Raw genomic sequence first — 16,408 nt, 5'->3', positions numbered from 1 at the left:
ATCGAATTTCCTAATAATGATGATGGGCAACTTATACAGCGTCATTATTGTAGAAAAACCACTTCCAATACGCACTCTGACGAGCATATTGTAATTACGTTCATTATATTAATTGTCGGGTATTTTTAAGCTATGTCATAATGTAAAATAAATTCATCTAAAAAAATAATCGGTTACCTCAATAAGACGATAGTCTAAAAAGGTAACTGAGGAACTTAGTGTATAAATAATAGTATAACATTAAAAGAGTTGCAAAAAATGTAGAAGAATGAATACTTGTATCTTTTGCAAAATAAAAAAGTAAATATACGTGCAGGGTATTTTTTGAGTGACCCCGTGTAGTTTGGATTCTCTGCCTTTATTCTCTTATTATTCTCTCTGCCTACTCCTACGGGGAAATGGCGTGATGGTAGTAGCAGTAGTATTAGAAGTAATTGGACCTCGTGGCCTGTTAGGTTCAAAAAAATACGTAATATTTTTTTCGCAACAGAGAGGAAAAACATTTTTGAGAAGGGAATATCGAACTCTAGGCATTTAAGCAATGGCTGGTTTAAGTGGCCACTTTACACCACCATTCTGCCCATGTTTAAACGTCTCTCGTTTTCCACACTTATGATTTTTGTTACTTAGGATAAAGAAAATAGCGCCATTTTCGATAAAATCACCCGTAGTGCGCTGTACAGTAAACGTCCCAATACGTCTTGCAGCTGCAGAGCGCACAGGCGGCTGGGATTCTAGTGCCTGGCTTACAAACAAAGTTACACAACTCTAATTCTTACTTTCTACTACATGTTATTTTATGTATGTTGTATGCGAAATGGATACTCGTACTCGTATCAGCAAGTTACGTAAACCTAACTTATATCATATTAAGTAATGTTACATATTTAGAAACTGTATAGTTATGATGATCTTATAAATTACCCACCTGTTGGTAATCGCCGGAATTATATATAGATTAGAATAATTTAGCAGAGTAATAATTTAGTCATTAGTCATTAGAATTAATATAAAATTAGGTTCTTACACTAAATACTTAATGTATGGCAACTGTTTCATTTTTGTAATAGGTATTTAAAAATAATTCAAGTATGTACATTATGGGTAGTGAGACGTAACGAAAGAAATATTATATGAATTTAATTTAATACCCTTGAAATCAATTTTATTTTAATCACGAATATTAACAATAAATGCACAACAATAAATCGGGACATTTTTTCAATTAAAGGAATAACCCGCTAAGCCTCTATTTAGAGGCTTGTCAGCAGGTAGGATAGAGGGGATATGGAAGCAGGTAATGAAAAATACACCATAACACCTAGAGCAATTGAGAAAAATTCTTTCTAGGATTTTTTTCTTGCAATCGAACCTGCGACGCCAGTTTCACAGTTGGCCGTCTTACCAACTGCGCCACGGCGCCTTTCATGATTATGAACAGAGTTACTAACCTTTTATTAATTTTTATTTTAATGAACCTTTTTAGACCTGATTTGATTCACGCGGATATAAAAAAATAAATATGCGTGTGCATAATAAATTATTTTAAAAAATATGATATTTTAAATGTTTTTTTAAATTTTTATGCCTTAGAAATTATTTGACTTTATTTTTTTATAAACAATTCAAAACAAAATTAATTAAAATTGTGTCTTACAATACGCAGCGGGGTAGGGTTTTGTGTGAGGGATACTAGTCTGAGAAATTAAGACTTTTTACTCCATTTTCAAATCATAAAAAATAATATATTTTAGAAAAAAAAAATTTTTTTCAAAGTTTACCATGAGGAATATTCCTCCGAAGTTTCTCGGTCTGGCCCTAAAACACCGTGTATACAATATTATTACTAGAGCACACTTGAGGGCATTGGAAGCAAAGATAGCAAACTCCCGTTTTGGTGTTTTCGAGAAAAATAACAAAAACTGCTACGCTAATGCCCTTCATGTTACAAGTGTTATTTTCATTAAACTTTAACTTTAAGATACTAATAAATTAGCTTTAATAGAAACACAAATTCAAAAAACTTTCTTAATAATTTTATGGCACGGCCATTTTGAAAATTTAAATCTCAAGCCTGTCATTGGTCGAACAAAATGGCTGATGGATATTGCTATGTTTGCTTAACACTATTTTCAAACCAACAGAAGTATGATTTTAAACTACATTTGCAACAAAACTAAAGTTGATTGACATCAAAACCAAAAAAAAATTTTGGAGGTTGCTCTCTTTGCTTCCAATGCCCGCATGCACTTATTTGCCTCTGCAATATATAATTTTCCTGGACTGGTACTCAAAGCGTAAGACTTATTAACTTACCTTCATGTAACAGATGATCGGTTTACGTTGCATTTAGTGTTTCGATGCAGTGCCCTACGCACTATCGGGTGTGGACAGAGCTATGACGATGATGATGACAATCTTCACGACAATTCCTAGCATCAACAATGATTACATTGTGAGTAAAGTATATATTATTAGTTGGATAGGTATGGGTGTGATATTTTAGTCCGCTATTATTCGAGTGTGGCAACATTCAATAAACACGAGCGACCCGAATGAGTTATGTATCCTAATAAAGTCTGCGGACACGAGTCTAGATATGATAGATATATTCATAAAAACCTAGTGCATATAGATTAGTGATTTATTTATTATAAATATACGGCCTAAGCCAATTCCAATATAAAACTATGTAGCAAAGACAAACAAGGGCAATGAAATAATGGTATACAATATACCTATTCATATAAGACTTCGAGCTAAACCATGCCAATTCATTTTCATCCCACTCTGTTTTAGTGGCAAAGAGATCTACAAAAAGCCGGAAGATCTATCCCAAAGAATCTAAGTTACGTGACGAATTGACTAATCTACACATTCTGGATATTGGAGCATAAAAACAAAAGTTTCTATCAGAAGATTTGATAAATAGCAGATTTTGACTTCTTGTACACGAAGAGAAATTAATTGCAACGGAGGTGGGACATTGCTTATAGCATTAAGTATTTTGAAAATGCATATAACATCCATCTCCGTTCTACGTTTCTCCGATGAAAACAGATTGAAAGATTGCTCTATTCCAAAACAGGAATAATGACTCCTTTTCAATCCAAACAACTATGCCACTTTTCTTAGAAAACGGTGATGAACGACTCGATATGGTCAATATGAGTCCTTTAAGATGGAGACTAAATTGGAGAAGCAAAATTAGGAATTACTCCTTTTCAATCCGAGGAGGAATCATGCTATTATTATGGAAACTAGGACCATCCGAAAACCCCTGAAACCGCCTAGTTTCATCTGACGTCTTCGGACGTACGGTTTACAAATATGATAACTATTTTTGAAAAACGCAAAAGGTGCTGATAAAGAAAATCAGTAGTAGTATTGGGGAGGCATTTGCGAGAGAGTGACATAAAAACAATGTATAGGACTACTTATGTTCTAAAGATAGAAAATCTCCATTTTAGAACAGGCTGTGCCATGTTAAATGGAGACTATCATAAACAGAGAACACTCCGCTTTTCATTTTACATCAATTGGTTTTATATAGATTCCCTGTTATTAAGTATGTATATTATTTTTTTGCAATAAATTTATATAAAAAAAAAAAAATAATAATAATACCAATTCATTAAAATTCTCAGCTACCGCGTTTCCTCTTAAGATGATTTTTGCAAAAATGGAGCCAGGTATAAAAAAATTCATCTCCATCCGATATCAGAAATGCTTATGCGTTCTTTATTTACAAATTAATGTTATAATTTTCTGTTGTACAATGTATCGATTAAAGGTAATTTCCAATTCCTAATTCAACATCGTAGCGTCACCTCCGGTACCTAACCAAACAACCTTCTCCGCTCTTTAATATTCATAAAAACGTCCCCATATTTCAAAACAAAGGTAAACATCTGTATAGACTTAAGATTATTATAGATAGAGGGATACCTTTATTCTAGATAGACAATAAAGAAAAATATTCGTTTGTCGTACTTACAATTCAAAATAATTCGTCTCGCCTGAACTCTAGGATGTGCCTATAACAAATGTGTAAATATTTACGCTTGGTTTTTAATAACTAATAATGTTTTGTAAATTAGATTTGTCAACGCTGTTTACAATTTACAACACACAATTCACACCTATGTTTGATGTAGGTATTTACATTTTGTTTGTTTATGGTACGTTATACATTCATAGATAAACTTATGCTGTCTTCTATCTATATTCTGTATAGTTTTAGTTGTTTCAATTGTTAAACAGTTTATTGCATCTAGTTATTAATCACATTAAAGTAAAGCAATAAAATTAAATAAAACTGTAACGAAAACTGAACAAAAATAATGCATTTCAACCGGTTCCAGACCAGACGTAACAGATCCACATGAGCTTTTGAGATAATTTTTAATATTTGATTTCTGCAGTAAGTTTTTAGCAAAATTTGAACGCCATTCGAAGGCCAATGTGAGCATAAATATTTTGCTTAAAACGTACCATAAAAAATTAAAAACTTACAACTTACATATTTTATTATTTTTTAAATGTAATTTTTTTTCGATCTCAAATATTTTAAATGTTTTTTTATTTTTTTAAAATAGTTGTTATAGCATAATTTCACGCAGAATTAAAGAAAAATATCACAAAATTACACTGAGATGTGAATGATGTTGAATTATGTTATGCTGAAATTATGTTCCGAAAAATGTGCGGTGTCGCGTGAATATTGCCGCGCAAAACGCGTAGTAAAGTAAAAAAAAAAACTGTCTATGCCAGTTTAGCTATGCCAGCCAGGGTCTAGAATCCCAATCGTCTATACGCTTAGTAGCTGCAAGACGTGTTGTAATCTTACTCCTTTTTATTACTCATATTTTTTTTTTAATATCATTAATACAATGAACTTATTTGTCAATTTTTTAAATGTGTAAATGGGAGCTAAATTTCTAACTGTCTATGCGCTCTGTAGCTGCAAGACGTTCTGTAATCTAGCTCCTATCTGTTATAATTTTTTATTGATCTTAATTGAAAACGAGGAACTAGAATCCCAACCGTCCATGCGCTCTGTAGCTGCAAGACGTACTGGGATATTTATTAATTGTACAGCGCCCTTGAGTTGATTTTCACAAAAAATGGCGCTATATAAATTATCCAACTATATATATATACTGCGCCTTTTTACGCTGCTTCGCGTTTACCGACTACAAGTTAGGTTCCGGAACTTAGGTTGAATGGAACACAAGACGGGTGCTTAGTGCTGCGCATCTAGTGTATACATTTGTATCAATGTAAAATTTATGTAATTTAAAATTTTAGAATTTTTTTTAAATAAAAAAATCTAAGATTTTGCCACGTCAGTTCTTTTGTTTAATTTATTAACATTAAATTATTTTACTTGAATACTAACGGCCGTCTGCAGAGACAAAACTTAAGGTGAGGAAATTACATTCTATTGTCTCCACCTTCGGGTTATTCTCCGTATTTGACATTAGAATGTACTTTCCTCACCTTAAGTTTTGTCTCTGCATACGGGTATAAGTCTTTATTTTAAAATCGATGTACCAAAGTTTGGCCTCGATAAGTAATTATTTGAGATGCATTAATCCTTTAAGTATATTTTTTTAATAAAAGTAACTAATATTGTTTTTATCTAATGTGTTACGGAATCGCCGATGAACGAAAAAAAATAGTCAGGCGAAGTTGGTAGTAATGTCTTGTTTATTGGTATTATATTAAGGTTTACAGGTGGATACGAATGTGACCGTTCGGTATAACTTCTAAATTACAATTCCTTCTAGTACTATCTAATTATGTGTATTTATTTAACAAATAAACGCGGCTGGCAATGGAAATCAGTCCATAACGACGAGAGACATTCGCTTGATGCGTAATGGTTTTATTCTATAAATCTTCCACACCGGAGATATGGACCAAATCATACATCCAGCGATAAGACTTTTTACACTTGTTTGACTTTAACAAATGCATGTTTTCTTAATTTTTTTAGTTGCGTGATTTTGAAAAAAACATTCTTTTAAAATGGCTAAATCGTATGATTTCCTTACTTTTTAGTAGACCGCAGCCTTAATGGCACTTTAATAAAGATAGGTACGCTAATTGTGTAATATTAATCATTTGTAAATATTGTATTACGCTTTTTATTTATAGCACGTGTATCATAATTCTCGGTAGCGGGTATTGGCGGTGATACATGTAGGATAATATTATGTACGTGAGAGTACTACCGTATAATTTGTATTATCTCATGTCCAGGCAATGTAACGCGTGCCAATCGGCCGTGTGGTGTGGAGTGTAGGTGTGTTGTGTAGACTGTAGACTGTAGACTGTAGAGTAGACCATAGACTATAGACAGAGACTGCCAAACGCCAACTACTGACTGCTGACTGCACTTACACAAACACAATAATGACCCGAGTGCTATTTAGCATCCACAGACATAAATTCCAATAAAACTAAACTTGTTAATGGATCGCGACAGCTCAGTGTTAACCAACTATAAGTGTTAGTAATAGTTATACTATAAGTATTGACTACAGACACTAGGTTCACAGTTGCTCGACGCAAAAAGTCGTTTTTCGTATCAATCGAATCAATCAATCGATCGAATCACAGTTTAGAACTCGACACAAATATTTTTTCGCTAATTCCCGCCTTTTTTGTGTCCAGGCGGTGATGAGGAATAAAGTTCTGTATGTAAAATAGATCCAGAATCCTGGACAAGCGTTTTCGCCTCGATGACTACTTTCATGTATTAATCCTGGAAAAGGAATCGGTTGGCGCATTCGCCTACCATTATCTACCATTATTTACCATTTTCTCTACCATTATCTCTGGACTGGTGCCTAGAAAGTTGGAGTGCCAATGCAGCACCCTATGCACCACTGGGTGGGAATAAGGAAATAATGATGATGATGAATTCTTACTCTCAAATGACATGTCAAATGTTTTTTTTTTCAATGAGGAAGTTTAGTGTATCTTTTTTATTTGTTAATAGACTATTAAACTAAGCCAAAAAAAAAAACAACATATCGTTTTATCAGAGCTATGATTTTTTTAAGTTTTGTATTTCTGAAATAACTTCGCGTGTGACGTCATAGGTTGTTCTCTGTTAGTTCTTCCCATTGGTTCATTTACGGTAAGCCAACCGGATATCCTTCGCAGCTCTCACATCATTGGTTGGTTCATATGAACCAGTGACGTCAATCAAAGTAGTGCTTTTTTATTGAAATATTTTTTTGTACATGTTCAAGAAACTTTGCCGTACAATTTAATGCTCTTATTTTTACCGCGCGCAAGAAAAAAATTTTTGGATCTAATTTCCCGTAGGGCTAAAGTTCCCCATTACACTCGATCAATTATAAAAAAATCGTTTATTTTACCATTTAATAATTTTTGGCAAAAACAACGGCGATTTAAAGTTAATAATTCAAAACCAGTTATGGAAAATCAATTGACCATTATTATAACGAGATTCTTATTATTCAATTATTATATGTAAGAATTTGACTATTCGCATCCCGATATCTCAAGCTTTAATTATATTTTTATTATATTGAAACACGACTTAAAACGATTTTTCAGAGTTTTTTATTTTTTTAATCTCGAATGAGCTCAAAAACGATTGAGTTTTTTATTAAACTTCCAGTTACATACCTCCATTCCTTTTATAAGTTTTTATTAATAATGTTCTTGGCGATCCATATAAAATTACTTTCATGACAAAAATCCTTATCCGGAAGCATGTCAAGTATGCCCCGTTAAAGCACTCTTCGATGCTAATTTCACATTTACATAATATTGTCAGTGGACAAGTAAATGCGACAAATCGAAACATCAGTTTAAAGGAAACGAGTTTTACTTGTAATAAATAATTGCCTGCGATTTGTTTGTCGGAAAAAACATTGTTTTTAAATATTATAAATGTTTTACTTTTTATTATTTACCTTACATTATTATTAAGCACCAAGGTATTCCTTATAAACAGGGTCCTAATAATAGATCCGAATTACTTCACAATTTTATTTTATTGATTCGAAAACTGTGATTTTATGTGACGTGGTTACTTAGTGCTTGATTGAAGTGATTTATTTATTTATTCATTCAAAATTACACTCGTTTAAATATTAATGAACTCATCAAAGCTTTTTAGGCTGTGTCCGTGTCAAGCCATAACAATTAACAATAAAAAATACATAATAAAATAAATAAAATAAAATTATAATGACATGTTATGCAATAAAATAATAATCCAAAAAAACAAAGTATAAATATTAAAATTACTAAAGAGAGTTAAAATAACTAAGAGTACTTAATTAAATAATACAAAAATTCATAGTGAAAAAACATAAAAATATCAAGAAATATAAAAAGCAAATAAAAGTATGGATGGAAAGCAGATTAGTCAATTTCCTCTAATCTCGAACTTTAAGAAGATTGACAACTTCGTCCCTATCAATGTGCAGCAACCAATTGCAAACATTTTTCTTAAATTCATTGGCACTTGTAAAGTTCTTTATGGCTGCCGGAAGTTGAAGTTAAAAAATTTTAGAAGTCAGGAAGGTAAAGTTTCTTTGAGCTAGCTTTGAGTGAGTGGTAGGGCCAATTAATCCTTCCCGCTGATCGCGTCTGTATATTTTGCTGTGTCCTGAGCCCTGACTTTATCTACAGATTTCCAGAAGTTTACAAGTGCCTCTTTAACAAATAGCTGCCGCACATCTATCTAGAACTTTGCAATTTTCGAACAGTTCTTTTAAAGGATAGCGTAAAGGAACCTTTTTCATTGTTCCAAGCACTTAAGCACTAAGATTATTATCTAAATAATATCATTGAGATTTTGAAAAACATTTGTAAAAAATACTTTTTATTTGTGTATAAAAGTAATTTAGTTGGACTAATTTAGCAGAAACACAAACTAATGAGTTGTTTCATTTCGTTTCAGCGGTCTGACAAGCGGCACATCCCGAGAAGTAACTCCCGTGTACCTGCGGTGTAAGGCTGGTAAGATCACGTGGCTTTACCCACGCGGGGCGTTGCGCGTCCTTCTCCGCCTGCAAAACTCCAACAAGGACTTCAGGGTCTGCGTCAGAATCCTCTCTCCCAGCGAGGATGACGACCAAGAACCGGACCTCTACAGCGAAGACCGCGTCTTAGACTTCAGAGAATTCAAAAGAAAGCCCCAAGACGACTTCAAGAAAGAATGGAGGGTAAACGAAGATGACTTCGACGATGACTTTCCGTTTGTGATCGAGAAAAAAGAAAGGGCTCCCAAAAACAAGACAAAAGACGAAGATTTCCCTGCCCGTCTGTTCTTGGAAGGCAGCCGCGGTTTGCTTCCTCTCTACTCCCCCGACGACGGACGAAATTCTCGTGTTCGCTGCTTCAAGTCCAAAGGTGGTCAGGCAGCCGTGTACGTGGAGGCAACTCCTTCCGCTGGAGACGCTCCCAGGAGACCAGCCAGGCTGATGTATGACCTCCAGGCCCTGCCCGCGCATTCGTACGACCCCGCGGCTGAGGAGTGTCGGCCCTGCACGGACCAAGAAATGGCCAATGCTTTCTGTAACAGTGATCTAGGTGAGTTGCGCTTTATATCGACAAACGGTGTTACCAAAACTATATACAATCAGTAGAGTTATTGGCGGATGGAATAAGCTGCCACAATAGGTGATATCAATGTGTAGTCTCAATAGCTAAATTAAAAAATGGGCTAGATTGGTTTTGGAAAAGTGAAATTACTTTGACAACTCACGTTCCTTAAATAGATGTAAGCATATCAGCTTTAAGCTGTTCGCTTAAAATGAAATATATGAGCCCATTGCAGGTGAAGAGAACCAACTGACAAAATGTTAAACAAATGGTAAAAAAAATGTTTTTCACTCTGTGAGCTTTTTGCTTATTTTTTTAAATAAACTGGTTTGAAATTTTAAATTAACATTGACGTTTTGTACATAAAGATTCAAGAAAAAAAAGGCCCTTGGTCGCGATTACAATCGCTATCTTATACTATCAGTGAGTATAAAGTAAAATCGATATTTATGTACGAAAATATGTATACTTGTATAAAAGTTTAAAGTATTTTCGTCGGTAACTGGTAATTGAACATGTTTAGGAAAAAAATAAAAACATGGTCTATTTTTCATACAGAAAATTTAATTTTACTTTCTAGATTTACGTTTATATATTTTTTTAAATGTTAATCATTTTATCTATAATTATTAATTTTATTAATTATAATAAAACCAGATCTTGATAAAATTACAATTATCTGCATACCCGTTGTCCTAGCTTGTCGTTTTTTCTGTCTTAGTAACCCGTAAATTCTGTATAAAAATATATATACATGTGTGTTAAACCCATCAAACTTTCCAAATAAATAAAGCAATCAAGTTTTACGTGTGCCTCTACTTTCCATGCGTTAACCTTTTCAGGGCTGGTATTCTGAACGGAATTGCCCTCGAAGAGACCGCTCTGTTAGCGTGTATTTAGCACGTAAATACGCGTTAAAAATGCGTTTTCTACGCGCGCTTTTGCGTTCAGAATACCACCCCAATTCGCTCATTTAAATATTTATTATTTTAAATTTCGAAGTGAAAAAAGTAGCAACAATTACACATCGTAATAAACAAAATTATTTTCAAATAACTTCCAAAGCATAAAAGATACACAAAATCGAAAATATCAAAAACTTCCAAATAATTCTTTTAGAGCCCCTATTGCTGATTGTGACAAAAGGTCACGGTGACTTTTTGTCACAGCGTCAAGTGCTATGGAGATATATGAGAGTGCGCTCACTGTGGCGATACGACAATACGGTGACACAAAGTTTCAGCGTGACTGTCTCCCGGCCTGTGCATTGCTATGGGAGTGCGCTCACTAGGAACTTTTTGTCACTGCCGGCAGACGCCTACCAAACGGACGTGTGTTGTGAATTTTTCAATTATATTTAAGATTCAGTTATATTATTACAACAGTGATGAAGAACATTTTAGACAAGATAATAATAATAATAATTGGCTGATTTATATAGCGCCATTTTTGTTAAAAATCACCTCAAGGGCTTTTTACAATTGTATATCTAAACTTACATTCTAACTAAACTTAAGTGATACATTATATTTCCAGATTTAAAATTGAGGGTATGATAGTTTAAAGAAGTGGGATTTTAGTTGGGATCTGAACTGACTGGGACTGTCGATGATTCGTAAGTTTGAAGGCAATTGGTTCCAGGCAGAGGGGCCGGCGGCGGCAAAAGCACGATCTCCAAATCTAGTGTTTGGGGAGCGCCGGATTTCGACAAGTTTTCCTCTTCCTGAATCATAATATAGAAGTCATGGCATTTACAGGGCTTATGACCTGTCATTGGCTGGTTTATGTGGCCACTTCACCATTCTACCCATATTTGAACATCTATATTCCTTCAACCCTTTCATATGTTGATGTTTGTGAAGTTAAAGAGCTGAAACCTTTATTAATGCGGGCGAGATTTAACATGGCTGCTTCTCTGCAAGAATATATTGACAACGAATTGTTAATAGAAGACATAGAGAAAAGGCCAGCATTGCATATAAAAAAATTCAAGGAATTCTCTGATATTCATTTGAAAAGGAAATTGTGGGACGCGATTTCAATTCAATTATTTCAAAACTGTTTATTGACATACGAAAATAATTGAAAAAACTTGAGAGGATATTGTAGTGTTTCTTTCGTTTAATTTTCCTTCTGCGTAATTCAAGAGCGCAAATCACTGCGACCTCTTCGAAATCCATCGCTAAATGAACATTTTCTCACCAGTAGTGAGTAGTGAGCGCACAGTGACACAACGTGACAGTGACAAAAAGTCAGTCGGCGGTCTCTGTTAGATACATAAATACAGAATAAGAAATATATTTTTTTATCTACATGAATCTTATTTTTTTATTTTTTTATTTTTTATTTGATTTAATAGCATAATTATACATTTTTACAATTTAAAAAAATTTCACTTGTTATATTTTTACTAAAACTAAAATCCCACCAAGCCACTTTTTGTAGCTTGTTGGTGAAGATTATATTTATACTGACTTAATAATATTATTTACATTTATAAAAACAATGAATTACATATAAAAATTAACAGCCGGAAAGATCAGAATAAACATGTTTATACAAATAATAATATATAAATTTATTTTTTAAATACAAGAAAATACATGAAAAAATAAAATATTTATACCTAAGCTACTATTCATATATAAACTCTTGATCGAGTAGCCACTCTCTTATTTTGCTCTTGTTACAATGTGAGTTAAATTTAAGTTCTTTTGGTAATAAATTAAAAATTCTAGGTACTAAATATTTGAGAGTTCTATTTCCATATTTATTGCATACTTTTGGTACTACCAAGCCATCATTAGACGTGAAGCGTGTATTATGGTTATGTTTGAGAGGAAACTTGAATGTATTACTATGAAATTGTTCCAAAATGATGCAAAGCCACAGTATTCCTCGAACAGGCAGAGTTTTGTTTGTTTTGTACAGGAGATCATTATTACTTCTTTGTTCGTAAATCTCTGCAGGTACAATTCGCTTAACTATAGAATACTGTAGACCCTGGATCATTTTAATATTAGTTTTAGTCGAATGTCCCCACGACTTTATACCATATCTTATTATTGATTCTACTAAAGAAAAATAAATAATTTTAAGAGTGACTTTAGGCAAAATAAAAGATAACTTATAGAAAGTACTCACAAGAGTCCGCAATCGATCACAAAGTTTAAATATATGACGATCCCATTTAAAATTATGATCAATAAAAATACCCAAATACTTATACTCCTCCACAAATTCTATGAGTTCACAATTACATGTGTTAGAAATACCATCATGCAAGCAATCTGTGCAATGAGCAATAATATTAGGCAAAACATATTTTTTGGCATGAGGAGATTTTATGTATAAGCATTTAGTCTTTTTTGCATTTATAATGAGACCATAGTCATGAGCCCATTTTAACAATTTATTGAAATCACTTTGCAATATCTCTTGTGATTCTAATGGGTTTTTATTGGAAATAACTAGTGCGGTGTCATCTGCAAAAATAAATCTCCTTACTTCTTTAAAAACGTTGCAAATCACTGACACATAAATTATATACAATTTAGGACCCAAGATAGACCCTTGTGGCACCCCTGATAGACATTCCCTCGCTAGACTTAATGAATTCTTTATTTTTATACTCATTTTCCTCCCCACTAAATAATTTTCAAAAAAAGTTAATAAATTACCCCTTATGCCAATTGACTCCAAAATACATATTAATTTAGAATGACACAAAGTGTCAAAAGCTTTTGAGAAATCGATGAAAAGTACAGTGACATGATGCAAAATATTTAATTTGTTATTGATGAAATCTGCGAAATCCTGCAGCAAGTCATCGCAACTCTTTTTTTTTTGAAAACCATATTGGAAAGGATCAATGATGTTGAACTTTTTTAAATAAATATCTAAATAAATGCAGACATATTTTTCTAAAATTTTTTCAATTGCAGGTAAAAGTGAAATTGGTCTATAATTATTAACAATTGAATGATCCCCCCCTTTGTAAATTGGTCTAACTATGCTATGTTTAAACATCTCCGGAATCACACCAGTCAGCAAAATAATATTTATAAGGTGTGTAATTATAGGACCTAACACCGAGACATGTTTTTTGATATCGCACATTCTTATATTGTCAATACCGGTTGTTTTAGAATTTTTCATCGAGCTTATAATTTTTGTTATTTGAGAAGTTTTAGCTCTAGGCAAATACATTGAATGCTGTTTTGGTGTAAACGTGATTTCACTGGTTTCAATAGTGCATTTGTGCAGCAAGTCTTTCACTCCAACCTCAAAAAAAGATCCAAATTTTTCTGTCGTGTCTTCTATTGAATTTTTCAGTAAGAAATATTTTTCAATAACTGTGTCACAATCAATTTTATTATTTCTTCCTAATACTTTATTAATTTCATTCCAAGTAGACTTAATGTCATAGCCGCAACCATAGAACCTGTTATTATAATAGTTTTTCTTTGTTTTGAGCACATATTTGTTTAATTTATTTCTATATGCTTTGAATTCCCTTTCAAAAGTTATGTTTTTAGGTGATCTTTTCCATCTGTTCCAAAGTGCATCTTTTATTTTTATTTTTACTAGTAAATTAGAATTTGCCCATATTTTTCTTCCACAGTTTTTGACCGTATTTTCTATATTTCTAACTACTATACTTTTGGAATAAACTCTTTCAAAATTTTCATATATTTTATTATACAAACAAACAGATCCAGTCTCCTCTAGAAGCGGCTCCCAATTTATTAGTTTGATGTTCATGTTAATTAATTTATCAGATAGAAAAGTAAAATATTGGGACTGCTTACTCTTGTCTTCCATCAATGGAGTTTCAGGAATGATAAGAGCTATCAGGTAGTGGTCAGCTATATTACTCTCATAAACACATGTCCTTAAATCCACGCACTCCCTGTCACGAACATAGATGTGATCCAGGCACGAGCATACTGTCCTCTGTTGAACGATCACCTCTCTTGTTACGTCTTTTATACATCTTGTCATGCCGAAGGAGGCCATCATATTTTCATATTGTAAAGTTGTCCCATCATTGCAATCTAGAAGATTTAAATTGATGTCTCCGAGAAATATAATGGAGTCCTTTTCCGCAATTTTTTTAAAAACGTTTTCAATTTCTTTTATAAAAACCATTTTATTTGTATTTGGTGGACGGTATATTGAATACAGGTGGTATTTTTTGCCATTTTTTAAAGTTAATAATCCACACACAAATTCAAAAACGTTTTCAGTGCATTCAATTTTTGTTTCCGTAAATTTAAGATTATTTTTAACATAGAGTAATATTCCACCTCCCGTTTTTTTTGGTCGGCAGTAATAATACATATTATAACCCTGTAACGTATATAAGTCGATATGGTGTGGGTCCGTTATTGCAGTTTCACAAATACTTATTACGTCGATATTTTCTAACGAGTTATTCAAATGTATATTTAAAACGTCCCAATATTTAGATATCGATCTTATGTTTAATTGAATACACACGAGATTGCTAGTATTTGTTTCCCTTTTTATCCATTCTTCCAAATTAGTTGTGCGCTCGTATGCTAGATTAGTTTCTTCAATGTAATCCAAATCCCAGTTTTCAATTTTAGCAAGTATATTGAATTCTCGCTCTCGCTTTCTGCTCCATCCTTTTTCTTACTGGGCAATCCGGACTGAACGCCGTATGTACGTTTAATCCGTCACCGTCGGCGCAGTTTACACATTTTGGCGAGGTGTCCTTTTGTACTTTAACATTGCATTCCTTCATTGTATGTTCACTACCGCAGTATGCACACGTCAGTTTTCTATCACAGTAACGCTTTGTATGTCCGTAAAATAAACAATTTCCGCACTGTATTAATGGCGACTCATCTAGTACACTTATGCGTTGATAACCGATATTCACTTTCTCTGCAGATATTAGCTCCCTCCAAATAGCTGCAGTTGTTTCCGCAACAATATGGCAAAGATGCTGATTTCTAACGCGCTTTCGATATTTAATCTTTAAGTCCATCGGTTCAATGTTTTGAAGCAATTTGTTTTGTTTTTTAAGGCATTTAAAAAATTCATCTTCTGATATTTCGTTCATGACATACTTAAAGATAACTAATGGTTTTTTAGTGACTACCTCCTCAGCTTTTAATCCTCCACTCGTTTGATTGTTAATGGCGTTTTTTAAAGTGTTTTTATCTTCTTTATTTGTGCAAGATATAATAACTTTACGTTTCGCGACTTTGCGAAACTCTTGAACGCCTATTCCTAGGTCGCAGACACTGATCTTCGATTTGATTGATTTGGCAACCTCCTCACTGTCGACTTTCGGATCATCTGAAGTCACAATAATAGTATGTCTCGGGGTGTTTACTTTATTTGTGGCATCTACATACGAAAGCGAGTTTTGTCCAGAAATATGATTAGGTAGTAACAAATGAATAATTTTATTTTGTTCCATGATTAAGTCTTTCATTTGTAATATCTCTTCACTTAGGGCTGTAATACGTTCGCTTAAATTGATTATCATTTCTGTATTTGCGCGCGTCATCTTTCTTCGTAGTAAATACGCTACGTACGGCGGCAGTCAGCTGTTCCTTATCAGTTGTAGGTAGCGATTTATTTACACTCGTAAATAGCGTTCCTTTTAGAATTGTGATCACAAATAGATTTAATATAACTAAAAACACTAATAGTAAAGCAGAAAATTATAGAGTTCTCAATGTTTGTTAATTTATTTACTAATTTGGATAATCTAATAACACATATATTTTAAAAAAACACCGACTTCACTTAAGCGAATTTGCGAACTGTACCG

The 16,408-nt window shown here is 33.1% G+C and overlaps 1 protein-coding gene across 1 annotated transcript in view; it reads left to right on the top strand.

Annotated features, from left to right (window-relative positions):
- The window catches only part of LOC148283147 (meteorin-like protein), a 185,969-nt gene that overhangs the window by 150,348 nt on the left and 19,213 nt on the right, over positions 1–16,408 (top strand). Inside the window, exon 2 of the mRNA XM_088223935.1 lies at positions 8,954–9,585. Within this exon, the coding sequence (XP_088080061.1) occupies positions 8,954–9,585 (632 nt within the window). The remainder of the gene's footprint in view (positions 1–8,953; positions 9,586–16,408) is intronic.

The sequence above is a fragment of the Micrasema longulum genome, unplaced genomic scaffold (genome assembly GCF_059751315.1).
Source record: "Micrasema longulum isolate JH-2025_06_02 unplaced genomic scaffold, ASM5975131v1 h1tg000260l, whole genome shotgun sequence".
Classification (NCBI taxonomy): domain Eukaryota; kingdom Metazoa; phylum Arthropoda; class Insecta; order Trichoptera; family Brachycentridae; genus Micrasema; species Micrasema longulum.
This window is presented reverse-complemented; position numbering and strand designations above follow the sequence as displayed.